At 60.0% G+C, this 25,682-nt stretch overlaps 3 protein-coding genes across 3 annotated transcripts in view; 1 reads left to right on the top strand and 2 right to left on the bottom strand.

Annotated features, from left to right (window-relative positions):
* The first annotated feature begins 1,143 nt into the window (after positions 1 to 1,143).
* MAP3K10 (mitogen-activated protein kinase kinase kinase 10) lies at positions 1,144 to 17,824 on the top strand. The gene is made up of 12 exons (XM_046682181.1): positions 1,144 to 1,170; positions 1,581 to 1,813; positions 2,348 to 3,060; positions 7,312 to 7,492; positions 10,344 to 10,492; positions 10,954 to 11,129; positions 11,752 to 11,998; positions 13,523 to 13,639; positions 15,149 to 15,323; positions 15,409 to 15,521; positions 15,842 to 16,474; positions 17,235 to 17,824. Exons 1-12 carry the CDS (start codon positions 1,144 to 1,146, stop codon positions 17,555 to 17,557), a joined length of 3,087 nt encoding a protein of 1,028 aa, XP_046538137.1. The 3' UTR covers positions 17,558 to 17,824.
* Positions 17,825 to 18,092: 268 nt separating this feature from the next.
* TTC9B (tetratricopeptide repeat domain 9B) lies at positions 18,093 to 20,194 on the bottom strand. The gene is made up of 3 exons (XM_046680650.1): positions 19,780 to 20,194; positions 19,058 to 19,240; positions 18,093 to 18,208 (listed from the first exon to the last, which is right to left on the bottom strand). The coding sequence occupies exons 1-3, from the start codon at positions 20,192 to 20,194 to the stop codon at positions 18,093 to 18,095; spliced, it is 714 nt and encodes a 237-aa protein (XP_046536606.1).
* Positions 20,195 to 22,147: 1,953 nt separating this feature from the next.
* The window catches only part of CCNP (cyclin P), a 4,144-nt gene continuing 609 nt past the window's right edge, over positions 22,148 to 25,682 (bottom strand). Inside the window, exons 3-6 of the mRNA XM_046682180.1 lie at positions 24,278 to 24,367; positions 24,044 to 24,199; positions 23,284 to 23,442; positions 22,148 to 23,200 (exon numbers count right to left, since the gene is read on the bottom strand). Of these exons, the coding sequence (XP_046538136.1) occupies positions 22,148 to 23,200; positions 23,284 to 23,442; positions 24,044 to 24,199; positions 24,278 to 24,367 (1,458 nt within the window). The remainder of the gene's footprint in view (positions 23,201 to 23,283; positions 23,443 to 24,043; positions 24,200 to 24,277; positions 24,368 to 25,682) is intronic.

Below are 25,682 nucleotides of genomic sequence, written 5' to 3'. Positions count from 1 at the left end.
GGGTCAGATTTTTAATTTTGATGAAAACGGTCTCCATTCAAAGTTATTAGCTCCAGACCGGCATCTTGAAGGAGGAAGCACAAGTCCCAGCCTTTAAGACGACAAAGAAGGCACTGAAGACTTGCTGAGCGTAATGCCCGGGCACATTTAACAGTGTTAGTATTTCTATTAGAATCGTTATTGGTTTTGTAACGCTCTGATTTTGCCCACATTTAGAGCAATCTGTCCCTAATTCTATTTTTCCCATAAAGGCTTGTTATTTTTAGCGCACTGTTTTAGAGAACTCTCGTTTTTTTTTTTTTCAGGAACGCATATATCAGGTTATAGCATAAACGCCCATCCTCACGATGAGGCGGGGCCTCTCTATTCCGCCAAGCGGTCTTCGTAGCTCCTGAGTTTCCCTGAGGGGCAGCCAGGAGACCAGGCACCCACCTCCCCCCGGAGGGGAACAACTTCCCAGGAGCCTGTGCGGCAGTTCTCTGGAGTTTGGGCCGCCCGAGCCCATCACAGCTCCCCTCTTTTCTGCTCCTTGCAGACTCCCAGACCACACAGGAGAGGCCAAGCAAAAAGACCCAGAATTTTGCTGCTTACAAGCCTCCGGATCTTGAGCAAGTCACCAAACCTCCACAGGACTCAGTTTCCTCATTCTTTAAATGGGGAGGCAGTGGTTTAAAAAATCAGGGTTGTTGTTTTTGTTAATTTAAAAATGTGTTTTTGGGGGGCCGGCCCGGTAGCCAAGTAGTTAAGTTCCCGCCCTCTGCTTCAGTGGGCCTGGGTTTCCCAGGTTCGGATCCTGGGCGCCGACCTAGCACACCCCTCTTCAGGCCACGCGGAGGCAGGGTCCCACACAGCACAACCAGAAGGACCTACAACTAGAATATACAACTATGTACTGGGGGGCTTTGGGGAGGAGAAGAAGAAAAGAAGACTGGCAACAGATGTTAGCTCAGGTGCCAATCTTTTAAAAAAAAAAATCTGTCCTTGATTCTTGCTTTGCATTTATAATTCGACCTTGGACAGTGACTTGACTTCTCTGTGCAGTCATCTGTAAAATGGGGGCTTTGTGAGGATTCAATGATTCCATGTGTGCAAAGCGCTTAGCACACGACGTACATTAAACTACAGTAAATTGAAGTTCCTATTATGGGGGGAGGTGGCGGATTCTTGAGGGTACCATGGGCTGGTGGGGAAAGCAGACGAGGCTGTGATTTCCCCAGGGACAGGAAACACATCCTCCCAGCCCCGTCCTCCCGGCAGAGGCCTCGCCATCAGCCCAAGCCCCTAGCTTGCTGGAGCCACCAGCCGGCTCCCCGAAGCCCGCAGTTTGGGAACTGCCTCCCGCAGCGCTGGTCCGAGAGCGGACTACATTTCCCGGCGTGCACCTCAGGTCCGGACCCCGAGAGACCGGCCCGCCGCGGAGACCTCGTCCGGCCGCATTAGATGCTCGGGGCAGTAACCATCGTTCACGCAGTTCCTACTCCTCGCTTTGTGAAACGCGTCCCTTACGGTCAAGCCCACCTTGGGCCGCAGCCCCCACAGGGTCTGCGAGGGACGCTTGGCCCCCTCCTACCCTCCTCCAGGATCCTGCCCACCGGACCCCAGGGAGGGTCCGAGGCCAGTCTTATCACCCCTGGAGGACTCCTTCGGCCCTGCGGGGTCCCACTGTGGCCCGAGGCTGGCAGCGGGGCTCTGGGGGCTGGGAGACTGGGGACCGGCCTCAAGGCCTCACAGCCGGAGACTACAACTCCCAGGCGGCACCGCGGCGGCGGCGGCGAGCACGTCACTCAGGCATCGCCGGCGGCCCCGGGAAGCGGTGCGGGCGGGGGCAGGGGCTGGGGCCGACCGGGAGGCCGGTGCTGAAGATGGGGGTCGCCCGGCCGCCCCGCGCGTGAGGAGGCCGAGGGGCGCGCCACCCCGTCCTGGGGCGGGCGCCCCCCGGACCCCGCCACCCCCGCCCCGCCCGGCGGTCGTGGCCCGGGATGCGGAGCCGGGGGCCGCCGGTGGAGCTGCGCGGGGTGAGAGGCGCGGGGAAGGGGGCTGCCTGCTTCCCTCGCCCTCGTCCCCCACCGGCGGGCCCCGGCAGGAATTCGGGAGCCGCGCGTCCAGGCCCTCTTAGCGCCCTGACATTTGGGGGCGATCGGTGAACCCGTCGCCCTACCCCCACCCAGCCCCGCCTGGACAGCTGAATCAGAGGGGACGACCCTGCCCTTTTAAGGAGGCTTTTTCTCGCTCCTGCGGAGGGCCCCCCAGCCATGGCCCCCAGGAGCCCCCCAGAACCCGCAGGGACTTCCCCCGATCCTGGCCGCCGGGGCCCGCCCTCTGCATCCCGCGGGCAGCCTGTGTGAAGCGGCCTCCCGCAGCCCCCGGCCCCTCCCCCATGGAGGAGGAGGTGGGGGGGGGCGGCCAAGGAGTGGGGCGCGACCCCCGCGGGGCCCGTCTGGACCGCTGTGTTCGACTACGAGGCGGCGGGCGACGAGGAGCTGACCCTGCGGAGGGGCGACCGCGTCCAGGTGCTTTCCCAGGACTGGGCCGTGTCCGGCGACGAAGGCTGGTGGACCGGGCGGCTACCCAGCGGCCGCGTGGGCGTCTTCCCCAGCAACTACGTGACCCCCGGCCCCCCCGCCGCGCCCGCGGGCCTGCAGCTGCCCCAGGAGATCCCCTTCCACGAGCTGCAGCTCGAGGAGATCATCGGGGTAGGGGGCTTCGGCAAGGTCTATCGGGCCCTGTGGCGTGGCGAGGAGGTGGCCGTCAAGGCCGCCCGGCTGGACCCTGAGCGGGACCCGGCAGTGACAGCAGAGCAGGTGCGCCAGGAGGCCCGGCTCTTCGGAGCCCTGCAGCACCCCAACATCATTGCCCTCAGAGGCGCCTGCCTCAGCCCCCCACACCTCTGCCTGGTGATGGAGTATGCCAGGGGGGGCGCGCTGAGCAGGGTGCTGGCGGGTCGCCGGGTGCCCCCTCACGTGCTGGTCAACTGGGCCGTGCAGGTGGCCCGGGGCATGAACTACCTACACAATGATGCCCCTGTGCCCATCATCCACCGGGACCTCAAGTCCATCAACAGTAAGTGGTGTCCTCCCCCCAAAAAACTTGCTTCTGCAGAACCTTGTGAGGCCAAGCCTAGGTGGTGGGAAAAGGGGACACCTGAAGACGCTGCCTGGGATGAGAAGGGGCAGCAGTATGTCTTCAGGGCCGGGTGGAAAAACGGAGGCTCAGAAAGGTTGAAGGACTACTTGCCCTCCAGGCTGCAGAGTCACAGTAGCTCCGTAAAGAATTATCCATGAACACTGTGACACTGTGATGGGCCCTGCGTCTCCTGCTGAGAACAGGACAGATGCAGAGCCTGTCCTCATGGCGCTCACTGTCCAACCATGATGCCAGAGTCCACCAGGCAGGGACAGAAAGACCCTAGCCCGGAGCCGGGGTTTCTCAACCTGGGCGCTGTTGACATTTGGGGCCGGATGATTGTAGGGGACTGTCCTGTGCATTGTAGGTGGTTTAGCAGCATCCTTGGCCTCTAGCCACTAGATGCCATTAGCATACCCCGCCCGCCACCACCAGTTATGGCAACCAAAAATGTCTCCAGACATTGCCAAAGGTCCCCTGGGGGGCAAAATTGCCCCCAGTTGAGATCTACTTCCTGGAGTCATCCTAGGCCTCCTCCCAGCTGGCCAAGGCAAAGTGGACAAGATGAGGCAGGAGGAAAAGAGATGTGGCTTACGGAAAAGCTTGCAGGCTGGCCGGCCTGTCACAGGTTCTCAAGAGATGATTGGTTGGTTGAGTGGGGCCTGGGGCCAGGTGGACAGGAAGGTCCCCAGGACCCACATCTAGATCAAGGAGCTTCTCAGGATGACGGCAAATATTAATTGAACACCTGTGAAGTGGGAGCCCAACAGGGACCGAGACAGCCATGGTGTCGGCCCTTCTGGTACTCACAAACGAGAGATTTCCGTCATTCCCCAGATATTTCTGGAGCTCCTGTTGTGTGCCAGACCCTGTCCTGGGCCTTAAAGGATAGAGCAGGGGGAAATTGTAACTTCTTGGCTCTCCCATCCTTCCTCTGCCGCATCTCGCTCCCTTTCATTGCCGCTTATTTATTCTTTCTTTCATTTGGTATTTACTGGGCCGGGTCATGTGCTGAGCAAGAGGGCTCCACCGCGAAGGAGGCCAGCATGTTCCCTGCCCTCGCGTGAAATAGGAGCATTTTCCCTTTCCATCTCATCTGTTTCTGATTGCTGTCAGTTCTACATCTTGAAATTTGTTTGACGCCATCCCACTATTTTTGTAAGTTTGTTGCTGTATCCTTCTCTGCCCCCCCGACTGCAAGCCCCTAAACAGAGGGATGCCTTACCTTCCAGACCTGGCATTTGTGCACCCACCAGCGAGCTGCCAAGTGCCAGAGTTGGGCCAAGCCCTGTGCCAGGGCTGGGGAATTGAGCAAGACAGCCACAGGCGGTCCCTGCCTTCGTGGATGCTCGTGCTCGAACGCCCCTGAAATGCCGGGTGGATGGAGGCGGGACTGCTGGCATGCTCCTCTTGAAGGCTGCGGCCCCTTCTCAGTCCGTCCTCACCCTACTGAGACACAGCCTGCAGGTGGGGTGTAAGGACACACCCCCACACCCCCAAGTTTTTCTGTAGCCGGTGCCACCTGGACAAAGGGTTCCTGGGGCTCTTTTGGCCAAGGCTTCCTGCCCAGGCAATGGGACTGCTCCATGCCTGAGACAGAGGACACGGCCTCCACATTCATCCTTCCCCGAGGGGCTCCTCATCTGATGTCACTCATTCATTGGTTAATTCACCCAATAATTCTTAAGCAGAATTCAGTGTACTAGGCACTGTCCTAGGCTCTGGGATTACAGAGTGGATGAAGCAAGATTCCCCCGTTACAGAAGTTAGAGTCTAGTGGACAGAAATAGACGATTGATATTTGGATGGATAAAATTTCAGAGAGTATCCCAGACTCTGAAGGAAAGAAAGCAGATTAAGGATGGGGCAGAGGAGCTCTTTGGTTCAGATGGTCAAGGAAGGCATCATTAGAGCAGAGAACTGGGCAAAGAAGACCAGCCTTACAAAGCGCTCGGCAGAGCAAAGGTCCTGGGGCAGGAATGAGTGGGCCTTGTCGGAGACACAGTCAGGAGACCAGAGGGCTTGGAAGAGCAGAAGTGAGGCAGAGGAGGAAGGAGATGAGGTCAGAAAGGTAGACAGGGGCCAGATCATGATGGCCTTGCGGGCTGTGGTGAGGACTTGGGGTGTTTCATTCAATGGAGTAGAAACCATTGGAGGGTTTGGAGCAGGTGGTGACATGAACAGATGTATATTTTTAAAGGGAATTGATTTAGACCCAGCTTGGGAGATGCAGAAATAAAGTGTAAGACCATGGGGTGTTCCCTCTGTCACAGGGTCACTCCACAAACAGGAGAGGTGGGGACCCAAAAAGGGAGGACTTCTGGAAGGTGGAGTCACAAGCTAGAGAGTCATGCAAGCCTTCCATGAGGAGGTGGCATTTGAGTCAGGCTTCAAGGAACGGACAAGGGGCCGGCCCTGTGGCCGAGTGGTTAAGTTCGCGCGCTCCGCGTTGGCGGCCCAGGGTTTCGCCGGTTCGGATCCTGGACAGGGACATAGAACCTCTCATCAGGCCACGCTGAGGCAGCGTCCCACATGCCACAACTAGAAGGACCCACAACTATAATATACAACTATTTTCTGGGGGGCTTTGGGGAGAAGAAGGAAAAAAAAATGATTGGCAATAGATGTTAGCTCAGGTGCCGATCTTAAAAAAAAAAAAGAATGGACAAGATTTACCAACCGTGTGACCTTGGGCAACGCACCCATCTCTCTAACCCTAGTTTCTTCATCTGCCGCATGGGCATGGTAGTAGGATTACCTCGTTGTTGTTATGACGGGAGAAGTAGCCAAGAATGGTCACAACGAAGGTGGACAAATCAGGATCAATGATGGCGACATCCCATGCTAACAATAGCTAACGTTTTTAAATTGCCTGCTGTTGCCTCAGGCAATAAATCTTCACTACAACCCTAATAAGGTAAACACTCTTCTCCTCTCCAGTTAACAGAGGAGAAATCTTAAAGGTGTTAAGAAAGATAAAGTAAACAATACAAGGTTATGCAGCTAATAAGGGGCAGAGCTGGGATCCAAACCCAGGCAGGCCGCTGGACACTTTGGGGCCCCTGTTTGACAGAAGCTGGTGGAATATCCTAGTAGTTGAGAGATTGGGCTCTGGTGACAGACCTGCTTCAGCTCTTTGCCCCAACATTTTCTAGCTGTGTGATCGTGGCCGAGTGACTTCCTCTCTCTGAGCCTCAGTTTGCTAGTCAATAAAATGGGTTGCTTGCTAGTTAACTCATGGAAGGGGCTTACACAGTGCCTGGCGTGTAACGGGCTCCTGATAAACATGAACCTGATTCTTCTTGTTGTTAGCAATGACCCCAGGCAGCAGGTGAGTTGGAACAATTCACTGTGCTTGAGTGATATATCAGATTTTGTCACGATACTGCTGTGTAACAAATCAGCCCCAAGACTTGGGGTCTCTAAACGACAGTCATTTATTACTGCTCATGCATGTGCAGGCCAGCGGGAGGGTAAACTCATTTGGCTGGGCTCAGCTGGGGGGCTTTGCTCCAGGATCTGCTGTCTTCCTTGCACAGCGGGCTCGCCGGGGCGTGCTCTCGTGGTGGTGGCAGATGCACAGAGGGCAGGCAGACACGTGAGGCCTCTTAGGCCTCGGCTTGGAACTGGCGCTCTCCCTTCTGCCTCGTCCTGTTGGCCAAAGCAAGTCCTATGGTCAGCCCAGAGTAAAAGATGGGGACATGTGCTCTGCGTCTTTAGTGGAAAGAACCGTGAAGTCCCGTGGCAAACAGTGTGACGCGGAAAGGAGTAGAATTGGGGCCTGGAAGGGAGTACACCACAGCGGGTGACAGAGACCAGGGACACCACATGCGTCCCCTCTGCTCCTGGTTTGTAATCCCACGTCTGGGGTGGTTGGGAATTCAAGGCCTGGACCATGGATAACCAAGCCCTTGGCCGTTGACCTTTCTCTGAGCTCCCTAGAGCTGAGTGTCAGGAGGGGAGGGGACCCAGGGGAAGCCCCCTACCCACTCTTGGGAGCCTGGGGCAGGGGTGAGACGGCCTGGGAGGGCTCGTGGTATGCCAGGCCAGGAAAGGAGCTGCTGCAGAGCGGGCAGCTGGAGGAGGGACAAAGAACATGTAGGAGATGCCGGCCAAGGCCGGGGCCAGCACGCCCGGGTCTGCAGCCCAGCAGGTCTGGGGTGACCCGCCTTTCTTCCCCCCCCACAGTCCTTATCCTGGAGGCCATCGAGAACCACAACCTCGCAGACACGGTGCTCAAGATTACGGACTTCGGCCTCGCCCGCGAGTGGCACAAGACCACCAAAATGAGCGCTGCGGGGACGTACGCCTGGATGGCTCCGGAGGTCATCCGTCTCTCCCTCTTCTCCAAAAGCAGTGACGTCTGGAGGTGCTGACGGTGGGGCCGGGGAGGCCTCCCAGAAATGGGGGCGGGGGGGGGGCGAGGGCAGAGGCGGAGGGACAGTCTCCCACTGCAGCCGGGATCGGGGTCTGGCACAGGGGCTGCCAGCGAGGTCAGACCATCAGCCAGGCCCCAAGGCAGCTGTCTGTTCTGCTAGCGGAAGTGGCGGCCATGGAGGACCTGGATTCCAGTAATAATCTCAGAGGTGTAGAGATAGGATGTCAGCACTGAAGGCCCCTCAGACGCCATCCAGTCCACTGCCTCCACGTGTCAAATAGGAAAGTGAGGCCATTGGAGGCAACCATTCATTCATTCGTCCATCCATCCATCCGTCCATCCATCCGTGCATCTGTCCTTTTCTCTGGGGGCTGGGGTACAGCAGTGAATAAAAACAGACGTGTTTCCTCCCCTCAGAGATAGTAAATAAATGAACTAATACACAAGAAGCTGAAAAAAAGCTGTTTTCAGGTTAAGAAAATTGTAAAATAATTTTTATCAATGCGGCAGAAAAAGTATTAGCTAGTGTTACGAGCCAGGAGGTGGGTGGAAAGCCCTCTGCGGGCTGGAGGACGACGCTGGGAAAGGCTTTTCTGAGCAGGGGCACTTGCACCATTGTGACTCTGAGCTCCCAGTGGCTGCCAGGAGCCTGCCAGCAGAGTCTGGGGGACGAAGCTTCCCACGCAGGAGGTACTGAGGTGAGAGCCAGCTCGGCATGTTCCAGAAACAGCTACAAGGCCCGTGGGGCTGGGGCAGAGCAGGCCGGGAGGAGAGCGGCAGGAACTGACATAGGAGCGAGCTGGACGGTGTCAGGGAGAGCCCTTCGAGGCGTTTGTGGATGGCGGGGTCTGATTTCGCAATGCAGAGGCTCCCTGGGTGCTGGGTCAGAGAGGACAGGAGTGAGCGCGCGGGAGGGCAGCGAGGAGGCTGTTGGCATCGCCAGCGAGACTTGATGGTGGCAGCAGAAACACTTGGACCCGCGGCCTTTGGAGGGGGAGCCAAGCCCGGGTCAGTCCCCGGCTGAGGCTCCAGATGGACCGAGCAGCAGAGTCGTGGCCATTGGGCAGACCGATCAGCCGGGAAGCCCCAACTAGAGCAGTGCAGCCCCCGGGGGGGATGTTCTGACAGGCGTCCCGCCAGACGTTCATTTACGGTCACAAACATTTAGCGGAGCCGTATTTCAGCAGTGAGAACAGAAAACCCAAAATAGAAATAAGACTGAAGTGTTTGCTCTCGTGTAAAGCCCAGAGCTGGTGTGGTGCCCCCAGTGTTAGGGAATCAGGGTCCTATGTCGGGGTTCCTTCCCGGGGGTGTCACGGACACTGGGCAGGGAAATTCTTCCTTGTGTGGTACTGTCCTGTACTTTTCAGGACACTAAGTATCCATGGTTCCCAGCCACCTAACATCAGTAGCACTATTGTGACCATCAAAACAACCCCACAGGTTGCCAGGGATGGTGGGGCAGGGGGAGGGTGTCATGCCATCTCCAGTTGAAAACCGCTATTATTTTCTTCCACCTTATGTGGCCTCCATTCCCAAGTTCACTTCATTGTCCAAAATGGCTGCTTGAGCACCAGCTTTCGTGTCCACATTCCAACCAGAAGGAAGGAGAAAAGACGGAAGGAGCACCCCTTCCCTTTAAGGACACCTTCTGGAAGTTAGTTGCCCAGGACACACACACCCCTACATCCCAGTGGCCAGGACCATTGCCGTCTGGGCAACCTTAGCTGCAAAGGAGGGTGGGACATTATTTCACGTGGTCTGTGCCCAGCTCCGATTCCGCGGTGCTGCCCCTGAGCGAGAAGGGGAGGCTGGGCTGTGTGAGCGCAGGCGGGTGTCTCTAGTTCCAGTGCCCAGACAGTGTCTGGCCCACAGTAGACATTTCATAAGTGTGTGTTGAAGGAGTGCATGTGTGGATGTGGGGGCACAGGGCGCTCCCGCATGCGAGGCACGGCACAAAATGGGGATTGGGCTCCAGAGGGAGCACAGCTCACTGGAGAAGATGGACACGCAGGTGATTGTGGCACAGTGGTGTGCACTCTGGCATTGTGGAGCCATTAAGGACACTATCATGGGCATCAGGCAGACCTGAGTCCGAGTGTGGCTCCACCACTTACTAGCTGTGTGACCTTAGGCAGGTAACTTAACCTCTCTGAGCCTGCAGCTGCTCGTCAGATAAAATGGAGGTCGTACCCATACCTTCTGCCTTGCAGGGCTGTTGTGAGGGTTACTGAGAGTGCCTCGCACAGTGCTGGCCTGGAGTGAGTGCTTTATAAATGTTAAGTAGTGTTAACTTGTTTTTAGAGGTAAGTGCCCAGGGTTCTGGGGGACCATGGAGTAGGGGCCTCTAACCCAGCTTTGGAGGCTGTGGAACCAAGGAAGCCTTCCTGGCAGAGGGGACACCTGAGTTGTGATTTAAAGGACAGTTACAGAAAGGGAAGGGTGTTCTCAACAAAGCGAACAGTATGTGCAAAAGCCAGAAGTAAGGAAGAACAGGGCTTGTTCAACTCTCCAGTGTGGCTCCAGGATGAAGCTGGGGTTGGCAGGGGGGCTGAGAGTGCACAGAGGCAAGGCTGCCGGGGTCATCAGAGGTCAGGCTGAGGAGGGCACATTTGCCCAGTGGGCACAGGGGGCCACTGCGGGTGTTCAGGCAGGAGTGAGGGAAGAGAGGCAGCCCTGCCACGTCTATCGAGATTGGGCTGATGGAGGTCAGATCAGGACCTTGTGGCCTCATCAGCCAGGGCTGGCTGTTGGCTGAGGCAGGGGACCGGAGGCAGGGCTGGGGCACAGGTGAGGACTGGGGTGGGCTGCGGCATCACCCCTTCCTCTCCCCCACCTGCAGCTTCGGGGTGCTGCTCTGGGAGCTGCTGACAGGGGAGGTCCCCTACCGTGAAATCGACGCCTTGGCCGTGGCATATGGCGTGGCTATGAACAAGCTGACGCTGCCCATCCCCTCCACCTGCCCCGAGCCCTTTGCCCGCCTACTGGAGGGTGAGCCAGGGCCCCGTGGAGAGGGTAGGCTCAGCTTGGGGTGGCAGGCGCCCTCGGGCCCAGAACCCACCCCTTCACACCCATCCCTACCAGTGGGCCCAGGAGTGAGGGAGAAGGGGCTGGAGCCATCGGACCAGGAACAGCCTCCCCTGCAGTTGGCTCCATGGCCCCCAGACCCTTGTTCTGGCCAGGCCCCCAGCTCTTGAGGGCGGCCTGTTAGGTTCCTCGGCCCGGGGATTCCTCCCAGATCCCCGAGTGGACCACCAGTCAGGGAGCTGGTCCCCAGGTTTCTCTCCCAGAGTGAAAGATGGCCAGGAATTTGGCTTTGAATTCCTCCCCTCGGCTCCATGGGAGCTGTTCGTCCACAGTCCCTTGTGTCCTGCCTTCTACCGAGCAGGCTGATGCCCCAGAGCACGGCCCCTGACATCGCCACTCCCACTGCTGTCCCCCACCCACCCCAGAATGCTGGGACCCAGACCCCCACGGGCGGCCAGATTTCGGCAGCATCTTGAAGCAGCTGGAGGCCATCGAGCAGTCGGCCCTGTTCCAGATGCCGCTGGAGTCCTTCCACTCGCTGCAGGAGGACTGGAAGCTAGAGATCCAGCACATGTTCGATGACCTCCGCACCAAGGAGAAGGTGAGGGAGGCGCGGGGGGAGGGAGGGAGCAAGCTCCCTGAGTTCTGATGCCTTGGGGGGCCAGAGTCCCTTCCCCTGCGCCCCGGTCTTTGGGTCCATGCAGGGCCAAGGGAGCCTTTTCTGCATATCAAGAGAAGCCAGCCTGCTGTTACGGGATTAATAAGAAAAAGGCACCCTGCACTGTGGTACTTACAAGTGATGCTGCAGGAGGGCTGGGGTCGGCTTTAAAATACTACAGCAAAAAGGAGAGGGAGGAGAGAAGGACGGGGTACAGGAAAAAGGATTTGCAAAGTATAGATCATTATTGAAGTTGGATGATGGGCACAAGGGGGTGCACTATTCTCTCTCTGCTTTTGTGCATGTTTGAAGTTTTCCAAATTAAAGAGGTTAAAAAATTTAAAATCAAAGGGGGAAAAAAGAAAAGGCACCCCTTTCTTTGGGCTAACCCCGTCCCCTGCCCTGGCACCCAGCTTGGCTGGTGAAGTGTGAGTTGGAGTGTACCCCCACTTGGCCCCACAGCAGGACGCCCCTGGGCAGGCCCCAACCAGAGCCAGCAGCCCCGGGTCCATCCCCAGGGGCGGAGAAGCGAAGCCCCTCCCGCAAGCCGCCGCCTCTCCTCCAGGAGCTGCGGAGCCGCGAGGAGGAGCTGCTGCGGGCGGCGCAGGAGCAGCGCTTCCAGGAGGAGCAGCTGCGGCGGCGGGAGCAGGAGCTGGCCGAGCGCGAGATGGACATCGTGGAGCGCGAGCTGCACCTGCTCATGTGCCAGCTGAGCCAGGAGAAGCCGCGGGTCCGCAAACGCAGGGGCAACTTCAAGCGCAGCCGCCTGCTCAAGCTGCGGGAAGGCGGCAGCCACATCAGCCTGCCCTCCGGTACCGCCCACGGCCCTTGAGCATCCCCCAACTGGCTGCCGGGAGCATCCCTCACCCAGGGTTTCTCTCTTCCTTTCACTTTTTAAAACTTTTTATGGCTAAATAGATCAGACGTATGGAAAACGACCAAAAAACTGGGTACCGCTTAGCAAGTCAGCATAATCACCCCCTGAACCCCGAGAGATCCTCTGGCCATCCCAGATGCCCTGCACATGCCCCTCCAGACACAAGGCCCTGTGCTCCCCACCCCCTGGGGACGGCCCCAGTCTTGGCTTTTAGGGCAGCCCCTTCCTTAGTTTTCTTTACAGTTTTGGCCCCCAACTATGTGTTTAATATCTTCTAATCTGCCTCTTTTCCCCCTTGCCAATAATTGATGGAAAAACTGCATCTCCACGGCCTGGATGTTGCTGCTGGCATCCCCCTGGGATCGCTTAACACGTCCCTTGGTCCCCTCAATTTCCTGTAAATTGGGATTAGGGTAAACTGTGTGAAGTTGATGATCTTCAGTCATTTGGGACCTGCAAAAACAAGTTTCACATGGGTCAGCAAGGCTTAATCAGTTTCAAGTTCAGTTTCTTTTCCCAAAGGCTGCTTCCTGGGAGTGTCAGAAGGCACGAATACTGGGTGCCTCTCTCTCTGGGATGTTACAAGCCACAGAGCAGTGCCCAGAACAGCACCGGCCAACAGGAAAGTAATGCAAGCCACGTGTGTAATTTTAAATATTCTAGTAGCAACGTTAAAAAAAAAGGAAAAAAAATAATTTTAATAATATATTTTATTTAGCCCAATGTATCCAAAATGCTATGGTTTCACACCTAATCAATACCCAAAAAAATTGTGAATGAGACATTTTACCTTCTTTGCTCACACTACGTCTTTGAAATCCAGTGTGTATTTTATTTGCACAGCGCATCTCCATCCTGGCACTGAAATTCCACCAAAAATACTTGACCTGTATTTAGGTTTTGTAAGATTTACAGTTGAAAACGTAGATTCACGTACCCAAGTTGTTCTAAACGTGCTTGGGTGTTTCCAATAACCGAGCTGAGTCTCTGTTTTTAAATACAAACTTAGATTGGTTACAATGAAATAAAGAAAGGTCGGACTCCCCGGTTCCTCGGTGACACGAGCCACGTCTCAATGCTCAGTTGCCACAGATGGCTAGTGGCCGCCTCCCTGGGCACCCAGGCCTAGGGCCTTCGTCCATCCTAGTTAATTAGGGACCCCCTAGGCACCTTGCTCTCAAACTCGAGCATGCTTCAGGGGAACCCAGAGGGCCTGTGACAGGTACGTCGCTGCCCCTCCACCCCAGGGGTGCTGACCCAGTGAGGGCCCAAGAGGGCGCATTTCCAAGGGGTTTCCACGTGATGTTGACACTGCCGGCCTGCGGACCACACTTGGAGAACCGCCACGTTAAGGAAGGCCAAATGGTGGCGGTCCCGTTCTGTCATTCCTTCTCTACGGGGGACTCCTCTCTGTTAGCCAGGGAGCCGTTTGCTCAGGAAAGTCTCTTCCTTTTTGCAGGCTTCGAGCATAAGATCACAGTCCAGGCCTCTCCAACCCTGGATAAGCGGAAAGGATCCGACGGGGCCAGCCCCCCCGCGAGCCCCAGCATCATCCCCCGGCTGAGGGCCATTCGCCGTGAGTATCTCCCGAGGCCCTGACCAGTCAGTCAGTCAGTCAGTCAGCAAACTTCTCTGAGCACATACCTTGCACCAAGCGGGGGGAACCACAGGAAACAGGGAGACCAGTCAGTGAGCAGGAGAAGCACTGGGCAGGAAAACCGGGAGGGGAAGAAGGAAGAACAGTTGCTGCTGGACACCGGGAAGGCCCGTGGGAGGAGCTGAGCTTGCGGCTTTGAGACATGCGGAGATCTGAAGGAAGAGTGTCCCTGGCGGAAGGAACAGCCAAGGCAAAGGCCCAGAGGTGGGAACGTTTATCAGCCCCAAACCACCGGCTTGGCTGGAGAAGAGTGAATGGGAGGCGGCGGGAGGTTTGTGGTCGAGGAACTCTGGAGAGGCAGGAAAAGGAATCTGGATTCTACTGTCACATGACGGGAGCCGGGGAGGGCTGGGACGAGGCAGTGACGGATCGGGTTCACCTTTGCCCTCTGGCAGCTGTGAGGAGCAGGGTCTTAGGACAGCATAGACGAGATGAGGACGGCTGGCCAGGGTTGGGGGGCGCCTTGGATGGGGAGATGGCCACAGTGGGGGCCGCATGGCAGAGGTCCAGCCGTCAGGGTTCAGGTAAATAACAACCATACAGAGGTCATCAATACTGGTATCAGGGTCCATTCAAGCGTGGTGGGACCAGGAGAGAGGGCACCTGACCTTCCAGGGAACAAACTATGCAGACCTGGAGCTTTGAAGGGCAAGCCACCAACCAGGCCAGGAAAAGGACCGAAAGGGAACAGAATTCCAGGTGAAGGGAACAACCTTTGCAAAGGCATGGAGTTGTTAAGCGCCCCACTGGGAACCAGCAGACATGGGTCCCAACCAGGCCCCTAAGGCCCTCTGCCTGCGTATCCTGACTCCGTCTCTCTCCTTGTCCTCCCTCCACACCAGCCTCCTGGCCGGCTGGGAGCACTCCAGGCGTGTCCAGGGCCTTGGCATTCACTGTTCCCTCCACCTGAAGCTCCTCTCCCTGGTGTCTACTTAGCTCCCTCCCTCACCTCCTTCGGGTCTTTGCCAGATTTCTCGCTCTCCCATGGGAGAGCCTTCCCTAACTCCACAGCCCTCGCCTGCTCCCTGTTTCCCACAGCACGGCTCCCCTTCTGACACCCCACACAGGTGGCTCACCCAGTAGGGTCCTTTCTTCACCTGCTAAAATGGAAACGCTCGCAGCTGCTCAGTAAACCTGAAGGGATGGGTGACAGCTGAGGCCGTGGGGAGCGATGGGAGATGAGGCTGAGGAAGTGGGCAGGGAATGCATATGAAGGGCCTTGAATGCCAGGGTGAGGAGCTGGGCCATTGTCCTGACAGCGGTGGGGAGCTATGGAAGGATTTATAGCAGGGAAGGGTCCTTCAGGACTGGAGTTAGAACCCAAGATCCCTGGGGCTTCCAGGTGGAGGGAGGGTCCGAGTGGGGAGTGGGAGGCTGGGAGCTCAGTGGGGCCAAGACCCAGTAACCGAGTGGCTTCTCTCGGCTCAGTGACCCCCGTGGATGGTGGTGGCGGCGGCAGCAGTGGCAGCAGCAGTGGTGGCAGTGTGACATGGGGCCGCAGCGGGCCCCCAAAGAAGGAAGAACTGGTTGGGGGCAAGAAGAAGGGCCGCACGTGGGGGCCCAGCTCCACCCTGCAGAAGGAGCGGGCTGGAGGAGAGGAGAGGTACCGGCGGGGCCGCCCTGCGCCCGCCCCCAGGCCCGTGGCGCAGCGAAGGCCGCCGACCCCCCATCTCTGGTGCCCCCTGCAGGCTGAAGGCCCTGGGGGAAGGGAGCAAACAGTGGTCATCGAGCGCCCCCAACCTGGGCAAATCCCCCAAACACACCCCCATCGCCCCTGGCTTCGCCAGCCTCAATGAGATGGGTAAGACGGTGAGGGCCCCTTTAAGGGAGAGGGGGAGGGGACATCCGCTGGCCCGAAGGGGAGCAGAGCCCGAGACAAACGGGGGACCCTTCCCCAGGGTTGGGGGAGGGAGCGGGATTTCGCTGGGCCCCTGGGGAGCAGGCATTCCCGGAAAGGGGGACAGCCAGGCCCCCGGGTGCGGGGTCACTCCCAGGGGCAGGGGCCCTTGCGGGGAGGAAGATGCGAGAACCGCGCCAAGGGGGGACTCGGCGGTCTCGCTGTCGGAGGGTCCCCGGGGCCCGGGGCCAGCCGGAGTCGAGCGCGGCCTCTCCCGGTTGCAGAGGAGTTCGCGGAGGCGGCGGGCGGCGGCAGCGTGCCCCCCTCCCCGTACAGCACCCCGGCCTACCTCACGGCGCCGCTGCCGGCCGAGCGCTCCCCGGGGCCGCCCCCCGCGCGACCCGCGCCCGGCGGCCGGCGGCGCTGCGAGCTGGCCCTGCTGGGCTGCGCCTCGCTGCTGGGCGCCGTGGGCCTGGGCGCCGACCTGGCCGAGGCGCGCGCCGCTGACGGCGAGGAGCAGCGGCGCTGGCTCGACGGGCTCTTCTTCGCCCGCGCCGGCCGCGGCCCACCCGCCCGCTCCCCAGGCCGCCGCGACGACCCCGGCCCGGGCCTGGCGCCCTCGGCCACCCTCGTGTCGCTGTCGTCCGTGTCCGACTGCAACTCCACGCGCTCGCTGCTGCGCTCCGACAGCGACGAGGCCGCGCCGGCCGCGCCCTCCCCGCCGCCCTCCCCGCCCGCGCCCAGCCCCAACCCCCTGGTGGACCTGGAGCTGGAGAGCTTCAAGAAGGACCCCCGCCAGTCGCTCACGCCCACCCACGTCACGGCCGCGCGCGCCGTGAGCCGCGGGCACAGGCGGACGCCGTCGGACGGGGCGCTGGGGCAGCGGGGGGCGCCCGAGCCCGCGGGCCCCGGCCCTGGTGAGTGAGGCGCCGCGCGCCCGGGGCGCGGAGAGCGGCCCTGCCCCCTGCCCCCGCCAGGGTCCGATGGCCCAGCCCAGCGGCAGCCTCCTCCTGCTTAGCGTGGGGAGGAGGGGTCTGTGTCCCCATGGCCCTCCCTGCTGAGGGTCCCTGGGTGACTGAGACACAGGGGGGGGGGGGGGGGATGGTGCCAGACTCTAATGCCCACGGGGCCAGGCAGGTGATGTTAACGGCGACAGTGGTAACTATAGCGAACAGCCCTGTGCTGGGGCTGCTGTCTATATGTTGATGAACGTGACAAAGATGGTGGGACAGACAGGCGTTAAGGACTTCCCGTGAGGCAGGCACGGTGCTAAGTGTTCTTACAGTCACTGTTGCTATTTTACTTAATCCTCAGCCGGGTGGTGACGTGCTCCTGTCCCCGTTCAGAGGGTGTCATGTCTAAGGTCTCTCCGCCGGTCGGTCTGCAGGAACCCAGCCAGCCGAGGAGAGGGAGGGATGGGGGCTTTGTCTAGAGCGTCCAAGGGGAAGCAGGCCCTGGAGGGTCGCCCCCAGATGAGTGGCAGTCAGCAGTGATCAGGGCCTAGGCGCAGGTGCAACCCCTGCCAGAAAGTGGACCCAGCAAGATCCGGAGGCTTTTCGAGAGAAGTCAGAAATTCCAGTTTCCCTGTCCTCTCCTGGCTTTTAAATGTTGCCCTCTGCACGCCCCCCCCCCCCCCCCCCCCTCCCCCCCTCATCTCGTCTGATCCTCTCTTACCAGGCCCTAGAGACCCCCTGGACTTCCCTCGCCTGCCCGACCCCCAGGCCCTGTTCCCAACCCGCCGCCGGCCCCCCGAGTTCCCTGGCCGCCCCACCACCCTGACCTTCGCCCCGAGACCCCGGCCTGCCGCCAGCCGCCCCCGCCTGGACCCCAGGAAACTGGTCTCCTTTGGCCGGACACTCAGCATCTCGCCTCCCAGCAGGCCGGACAGTCCGGAGAGCCCCGGGCCCCCCAGCGTGCAGCCCACGCTGCTTGACATGGACATGGAGGGGCAGAGCCAGGACAGCACCGTGCCCCTGTGCGAGGCCCAGGGCTCCCGCTGAGGCCACCGCCCGCCGGGGCAGCCGTGAATGTAGCGCCCCAGGCCCCGCCGCGGCCCGCCAGGCCCAGGCGGGAGGCCCTGGGCAGGATACCCGCTCTATTTATTGGGGAAGGGGGGAGGGGGGACACTTAATTTATTCCTTTGTACCCCAGGGGGTGGGGCCCTGCACCCGCCCTGCAGCGGGGGGAGGGGGGCCGGGACACTCAGGGACAGGGCATCGCGGGGGATTTGGCACAAATGCAGCATTAAAGGTAGCCCCTGCCCCCTATCGCGCCTGGCTGTGCGTCTTTCCCGGCCTGCCGCCACCCCGGGCCATGCCCCTGTGCACCCCCCGCCCACGCTGGCTTTCTCAAGTCCACGGGGTGAAGCATAAGCCCATAGCCCCTCCCCGGTCCCCACCAGAACACCACACAAAGAGGCTCTGGTTACCAGTGACAAATGCTTTACCTGTGAACACATGAGTTGGGGGAGTTTACACGGTGAGGTGGCAGGGGTGGAGGTAGGGTAGAGGTAGGGACAGCCCCCCTAGGTGGGTCTCAGCCAATGACGTCCCGCGTCCCAGCCCCGGCCCCGGCCCCACTGTCTTCCCGCTGGAGGCCACACCGGTTCATCTTCAGCTGAGTCAGCTGGATGTAGCGCAGGACATTGGTGTCTGCAGGGGAGGCGGGCAGGGCATTATCCTCAAGTCCTGGGGCAGCGGGGGACAGCTGCCCCACCTTGGCTCACACCTCGTTGTCCCCAGCCTTCAGTGCCTCCCCACACAGCCAGCATTGCCAGAACCCTTCTCCAAAGCCCCAGCCACAACAAGCCAGCGGGGGCGTTTCACACCTCCATCCTTCCACACAGGCTCTGCATTCTGCCAGGAATGCCGCTCACTGGAGGCCCTGGTCACCCTGCCACGCGGCCTCTGGGCTGTCTGCAAACAGCCGCTTCTCCCACCACTCACCAGGACAGCTGATCCTGCCTCTGCTCCCACAACCCCATGTCGTGCACCTGTTGTGCTCCCTCGTCTCTGGCTCCTAATACAAGCTCTGCCTACAGACACACACACACACACACACACCCTCTGACTGCCATCTCCCACAGGGCAAGGAACGAGCCTCCAGCTCTGTTAACCCCCCACCCTGGGCCAATTTCCTAGATCGCCAGGAACCAGGTGACCAAGTAGGTGAGAGTGTGAATGGGTGAGAGAGGGAGTGGATGAACTGGGGAGCGCGGGGCGGGGGGGGGGGGGGGGGGGGCATGTAAGGGAGATGGGGTGGGTGAGCAGATAGGGAAGTGGCTGCTAGGGGAGTGGGGGCATCAGGATGAGTCAGGGGCTGAATAGACGAGAACTGGTTGGGTGAATGTCAGAGGAATGATGGGTGAGCGGACATTTAAATGGGAGGCGAGTGCATGAGAAGATGTGGAAGGAGTAGGTGGGTGGAGAGGCGAACGGGGCGGGGGTCCAGCGCTCCCTCCAAGCAGCGAGGCCCCTTTCCGGGCTCCGCCCGCCCCTCACCTGTGGGCTCCCGGCTGCGGGCCTCCTGCAGGTAGCGCAGCGCGCGCGTGTAGTCGCCCAGGTGATAGAAGGCGATGCCGGCGCGGTAGGTGGCCTTGAAGTTGCCCTGCTGCTTCTCCAGCACCTTGAGACAGTACTCGCGCACCCGCTCGTAGTTCACCAGCTCCGACTGCAGCAGGCAGGCTGCGGGGGCACCGGGACCCGGGCTCTCAGAGCCGGCCGGCGCCCAGACCTCACCTGGCTTTCGGGATGCGGGGAACCCCACCCTTTCCCACGGCTGAGCCGTCCTCAGGGACTACTCAGGCCACCCGGCCGCCCAGCTCTGACCAATCAGAATGGAAGCGATCTGCGCCGCCGCCAGAGGGCGCGAAAAGCACAGACAGGCGCTCCCGGGTGATTAGTTGGGAGGTTTCCAGACGGGAGAGGGCTAGGGGCGGGCTCACAGGTGAGGGATGGGCCTCGAATGGCTCGTCCAGGGTAAGTTTGTCTCACCTGAGGTTCGCAGGTGGCACCCCAAAGCCCATCCATTCCCGCATCCCAGCTCCTTCCATCCCTGTGGTCCCCTACACTTCCAACCCCTCTCCTTGATCTAGTTCTGAGGACTCCCCCTACAGACCCCAGCCCTGGCGCCTTCAAGCCTGCAGCGCCCGCCACCCCAGGGCTTCGTGATTGCCCCTAGCTCCCCACCCCTCTCACATACGCGCCCCCCGACGGCCCCGTACCCGTGAGAGAGTCATAACATTCCACCTCCGTGTTCTCCACCAGGCGCCGCTGCTCCTCGCTGAGGCGGGCTGGCCCCGGGCTGGTGGCGGGCCCGGGGGCGGGGGCGGGCAGGCCTCCAGGGCGGGCCCCCTGCGCCGCCTTCAGCTGCAGCAGCGCCCGATGATACTTGCCGATGGCTTCCCGGAACTTCTTCTCTCGGTAGCAGCGCTGGCCCTCCGCCTTGAATGCCACGGCGGCCCGCAGGCTGCTGTCGAGCGCCGCGCCCAGGCCCCCCGACGGCTCTGGGGCAGGACCGGGCCGAGCTGAGCCATGGCAGGGGCCCGGGCCCGGCGGCGAGAGGGCGGGAGGCGGGCGCGGCGGAGGCTCCGGGGCAGCGCTGAGCATCAGCACCGGGGACAGCGCGCCGCGCTGCATTGTGGGAAACTCCTGCGGCCGCTGCTGCAGCTACCGCATCGCCCCCCGTGGGGCTGGTCCCCACCCTTTCTCCGCCCCCGCACCTCCAGCAGCCGACTCCGGCTGCCCCCTATGGGTCTAGAGAAACCCCTCAAGACTTCCCCACTCTCTCCTTCAAATCAGCCCCAGTCCTATTTCTCCAGCCGGCCTCTCCCTTTTTCCCACTCCCTTTACCCTCCCCACCCTCCTGCCTGCTCTCCTCTCCCAAGCACAGAGCTCCCAAAGCTTTCTATAAGGAAAGGGCAAGTCTGGGGGAAAGAGCAGGAAGATAACAACCTCGTGGACTGCCGGTTTTCAGCCCACCAGCATTTGGCATATTGGATAAGAACACAGGAGTCAAGCTGTCCAGATTTAATTCCCTGCTTATTTTCTCCCTAGTTATACGCCTTGGACAAATCACTTAAACTACCCGGAACTCTATCCTCATCATGGGACAATGAGAGCAACTTTGAAACTCATTTGTTTATCTATGCAACAAACGAATATTCACTGATATCTTTTCTGTGCCCAGCTCTGGGCTGGGTGATGCTGGGACATAGCAGGGACTGAGACAGCCTCAGACCCTGCCCTCCTGGGCCCCAAGTCCAGTGGGGAGACAGCTCAGAGTGAGCAGTACAGTAAGAAAGGAGGGTACAGCGCAGGAAACATGTGAGAGGCTTCTGGAGGAAAACTGAGGGCAAATCAGCCCTCCTTGGCTGCTTATGTGGCGGTGGCACGTTGGTCAAGCTCCTTGATCTCCCTCCACCTTGACTTCCTGCCGTTTAACTTGGGATAAGAAGTGAGCTTCCTTCAGAGTAGTGGCAGGGGCTGGATCCGGTTACGCAGGTAAAGCACGGCGCTCAGGGCCTGGGACAGTCATGCGAAATTGACAACGGGTGTTTATCATCCATGACATGGTGAGATTTGTGACCATAAGTGCCCGGCTCTGAGTCAGCCTCCATATACAGCTGTTGAATAAGTGAGTGAATAACTGTATGTATGACCACCCATCCTCCAAGACCCTAGCTTGGGTCTCAGTCCCAAGCCCCGTGCCTGTATTTCCACCCTCCCCCGCCTCCACCGTATATCCTCCCCTGCCGCTGACGCTGTGGAACTTTAGAGGTTATGTGGATCAGATCCCATTTATGGAACTCTTGCTATCCAAGACCCTATCACCAACTGATGACCCTCACAGGCCAGTATATTTAATATGTTGGGTTTGTGCAACCATTAAAAAATATTGAATTAGTGGGGCCAGCCCGGTGGCAGTAGCGGTTAAGTTCTCACCCTCCCTTTGGTGGCCCGGGGTTCCCCGGTTGGGATCCTGAGCGCGGACCTAGTGCATCACTCATCAAGCCATGCCGTTGTGGCGTCCCACATATAAAATAGAAGATGAGCACAGATGTTAGCTCCTCAGCAAAAAGAGGAGGATTGGCCGCGGAGGTTAGCTCAAGGCTAATCTTCCTCAAAAAAAAAAAAAATGAATTAGTTACCAACATATAAGAGCAGAGATATTTATGGAATTGTAAACTTTTGACTTCACTTAAACAAAATCTGAAAATCTGTCAACACCGAGGCCTCACGACTGGGGCAGGCATTCTGTTTCCCACGGTCGCCATCCCTCCTAGTTTGTTCCCAACCCTGAGACCGAGGGTCATTCAGCTTGCATTGCCATTTTCCTCTTAGCATCTCTGTCTCCCGCGACCGTTTGCGTTTCGAATCCCAGTTTTATCCCTCTAAGCTGCACTTGCGGAAGTCCGCCAGCGCCCCCTCGCGGACGAGTCCGGAATCCGCATCGCGTCTCCCAGCAACCATTAAAGGACTAGAGAACATCCAATCAGAGGGAGGAGGGGCCGAGGAAGTAACCAATCATAAGTGGGGGGAGGGCCTGAATTCGACCAATGAGGACATAGAGCGCCGGGAATAAAAACTCTTTTATTGAAACGGGAGACGGACACACACGGAGTCTTCTTCGATGCGGTCCCCGGGCTCAGGGAGGCCCGGGCTGCGGGCGGCGGAGCAGGCGGGCGGCGGCGAGGCTGGTGCCCCGGCGCTGGGGCCGCGCGTACTTGAGGAAGATGGCGGCGCGGCCGGGCGCGGGACCCCGGAGCGCGGCGCGGGCCATGCACGGCTCGAGCGGGCCCAGCTCCGCGGGGCTGCGGCGGGGAGACGGGGAAACTGAGGCAGGGGCAGCGGTGGACACGACCTGTCCTCGGAGGCTGAGAAGACGCGTTGACTTGGGTCCCCGAGGACCGCTCGGGGGCTCTCTCGAGATCGGACACGAGGCCCATCATCTAGAGAGCGACCGGGGGGCGCGGAGGAGGGGACGACCCCCGATTCTCCCCGCAGGGCGCGGCTTGGGGAGAGCCAGGACCCGCGGGGAGGGAAGGAGTGGGGCTGGGGACGAGGTGACATCCAGCTCCGCCCCGTGGACACGGGATGGGAGAAAAGACATTCACCCTGCCACCCGGTGCCATGGGTACGGGGAAGAGGCTCGAGCAGCGAAAAGGAGCCCCGTTCGCGGCCACAAGGGGAGCTGGGCGACTCGAGGCCGACAGACCTCTCCTTCTCAACCCCGCAACGCAGAGCATCTTCCGGGCCCGGGGATCTCCTCTCTCCCACCCTGGGGCAAGGTGAAGGGTCCCCAAATCCAGACAAACACCCCATGCTCAGACACCTCCAGACCAGACAGACACATCCTTCTCTCACACCCAGAAAAGCCAAGTCGAGGTGCACCCTCCTCCCCCATAATTGTCTCTCATTCTCTGAGACGGTCAAGACAGCGTCCAGGAAGATAGGTCGCTGGAGCCCCAGAGCCCCTCGGCCACAGCCGTACCTGTAAAGCGCCGGCTCGGGCCCGGAGCCCGCCCCGTCCAGCACGCGGTGCGCCAGGCTCAGCGCCGCAGCTGCGCGCCGAGCGGGCTCCCAGCCCGCGGCCTCGGCCTCCAGCAGGGACAGCTCCAGGAAGTAGGTGGCAAGGAGCGTCACCTGCCCGGGCAGCTGGACGAACGTCAGGCCCCGCCCCCAGCCCGCGCAGGCCCCGCCCCCTCCCCGGGCCCCGCCCCGCGCACCTGGGGGCCGCTCCGGGCCAGCGCGGACAGCAGCCCGAGGCACAGCAGCGGGCCCGGGTGGTGCAGCCGGAAATCCAGGCGGCTCAGGATGCGGCGCTCGGCGCGCAGAAGCTCCGCCCGCGAGAAGGAGCCGGCGCCCAGGAGGCAGAGGGAGGCGGGCTGCGGAGTGGGGGGAGAAGGGTGGGGGAGTCTCGGGCCCGGCTCGCTCCTCCCTGCCCTGCAGCGCCTGCGCTCAGTCCAGTACCCGTTCTGGACCTCAGTTTCCTGGTCTGTAAAATGGGGCCACTGCTGCGTCGTCTGGAAGTCATGGAGCGCACAGGCTTCGGAGTCAGGAAGACCTGGCTTCGGGTTCAAAGCCTGCCATCTACTCCCTGTGTGACAGGGACATTCACGGAGGCTGAGACTCAGTTTCCTCACCCGTAAACGGAGACACTTCTCCCTGCTTCACCAGGCGGCTCTGATAAGGCACTGAGTATACGCTTGTTAACAGTAACTGTTCAAGATGGACTGTAACTACCGAAGACCGAACCCGAGTCCCAACTGCCTGATCTGGGGCCAATGTCTTCCTCTCTCTGGGCCTCAGTCTCCTCCTCTGTTAAAGGGACACACTCATGTGTCCCCTGCCTCACATAGAGATGCTGGCATTCCAAGAGTTCCTAAAGCGCTCGCTTGGCACGGTGCTTGGCACACAGTAGGCGTTTAATCCGTGACTGCGGCCAGCAGGCAGAGCTCCACCCTCCTCGGCCCACCCCGGAAGTACCTCGGGAAGCACGCACTCTTCCATCTTGCACGCCACGAAGAGGCAGGCCACGCCCAGCAGCTGCAGGCGGTGTAGGCGCACTCGGCCCTCGCGCAGGTAGGAATCGAGCAGGTGCACGGCCAGGTAGAGCGTGTCCCCTGCCAGGCCCAGGTACTCCTGGGAAGGGGCGCGGGTGAGCAGCAGGGCCCTAAGCTGTGCCGCGGGCCCGGCCCTGCCCCTTCCCCAGGTACGTACGTGCACCTGGACCAGCCAGTCCACCACGAGCGCGCGCATCTCCGCGGTCACGGTGCTCGGCAGGGCCCTCCTGGGCAGCGCGCGGCACACCTGGGGTTGGGCAGGGACGGCTCACTCTCCACACCTGTGCCTCGGCTCGTCTCCTGGGCTCTAGGCCTGGGTGCCGCAGCCTCCTCGCACCCGTCGGATGGCACACGAGTGCCACACCCAAACTGGCCTCCAACATCTCGTCCAAAGATTCTGCTCTTCCCTGTGCGCATCTAGAACCCGGACTTTGTTCTGGACCCCTCTCGAGCCCGCAGGACCACTGGACCTCCTTGAGCATCTCCCCAGATTCCACACCTGGTCACCAACCCTCAACCCATCCCCCTCAGAGCACTCTGAAGGGTCTTTCTAAAGTACAGATCTGACCGAGGAATTCCCCAGCTTAAAACCCTTCCATCGTTTCCAGAACCCTCAGGAGAAAACCCTAATTCCTCTCTGACTCTCTCAGGCCCTACCTCTGCTCCAACATCACCTGGCCCCTCTGTCCCCTCACAATCCACACACCCTGGCTACACCAGCCTTCTTTTGGTCCTAGACGATGCCAAGCTCATTCCTACCTCAGGGCCTTTGCACGCATATACTGTTCTTTCCACCTGAAATAGTCCTTCCCCAGCTCCTTGCCTTGCTGACTCCTTCACGGTCATTCAAGTCTCAGCTAAAATTTCCCTGACTTTCTCTATACTTCTCCTTGCACCCCATCCCTCTATCTTATCGCTTTATTCTCATAATATTTTCAGTCTGGAGATAGCCGGTGTTTCCTCTGGAGCTTTGTCTGTTTGCCTGGCTAGGGCGGGGATGTCTGCCCAGATCCGGGCTGTAGCTCAGTTCCGGACAGAGGCCCCGGGCCGGGAGAGGCGCCCACCAGAGGTTTGTTAAATCAGTTCCTGCCTTCAGTATTCCTCCCGACGGTGCCTAGCCCAGACAGATGCCTGCGGACCACCGGCCTGTGTTTTGCTCTGTGTGGCTCTTCTGAAATGCTCACTTACACCTGCTCGTCTCCCCACAATGAGGACAGACCGACTATGCTGTTCATCACAGCGTCCCCAGCGCCTAGAACATGCTGGAAAACACCTAATAACTCGCTATTTGTTAAACGAATAAATGTGGGGGACAAGTACGAGGGGCTATGAAATACCAAGGAGGGACTGCAAAGGCTGCAAACGGCTTGGGGAGGCGGGGAAAGGGCGCTCCGGGCGCTGGAAACCGCCCAGGTGACTGTGCCACCCAAAGCAAGACGAGAAGTTGGGGCGGGGGCTGGAGCGTCCGTGGGAAGAGCCGAGAGCGAGGCTGGCGGGGGGGGGGTGGCACTGGGGTGGCGCGTTGCCGCTCGTACGGGTCCCGCACATTTATTCGTTTAACA

The sequence above is a fragment of the Equus quagga genome, chromosome 13, assembly GCF_021613505.1.
Source record: "Equus quagga isolate Etosha38 chromosome 13, UCLA_HA_Equagga_1.0, whole genome shotgun sequence".
NCBI classification, from domain to species: Eukaryota; Metazoa; Chordata; class Mammalia; order Perissodactyla; family Equidae; genus Equus; species Equus quagga.
The sequence above is the reverse complement of the archived record's forward strand: the minus strand, read 5'-3'. Positions and strand labels throughout refer to the sequence as shown.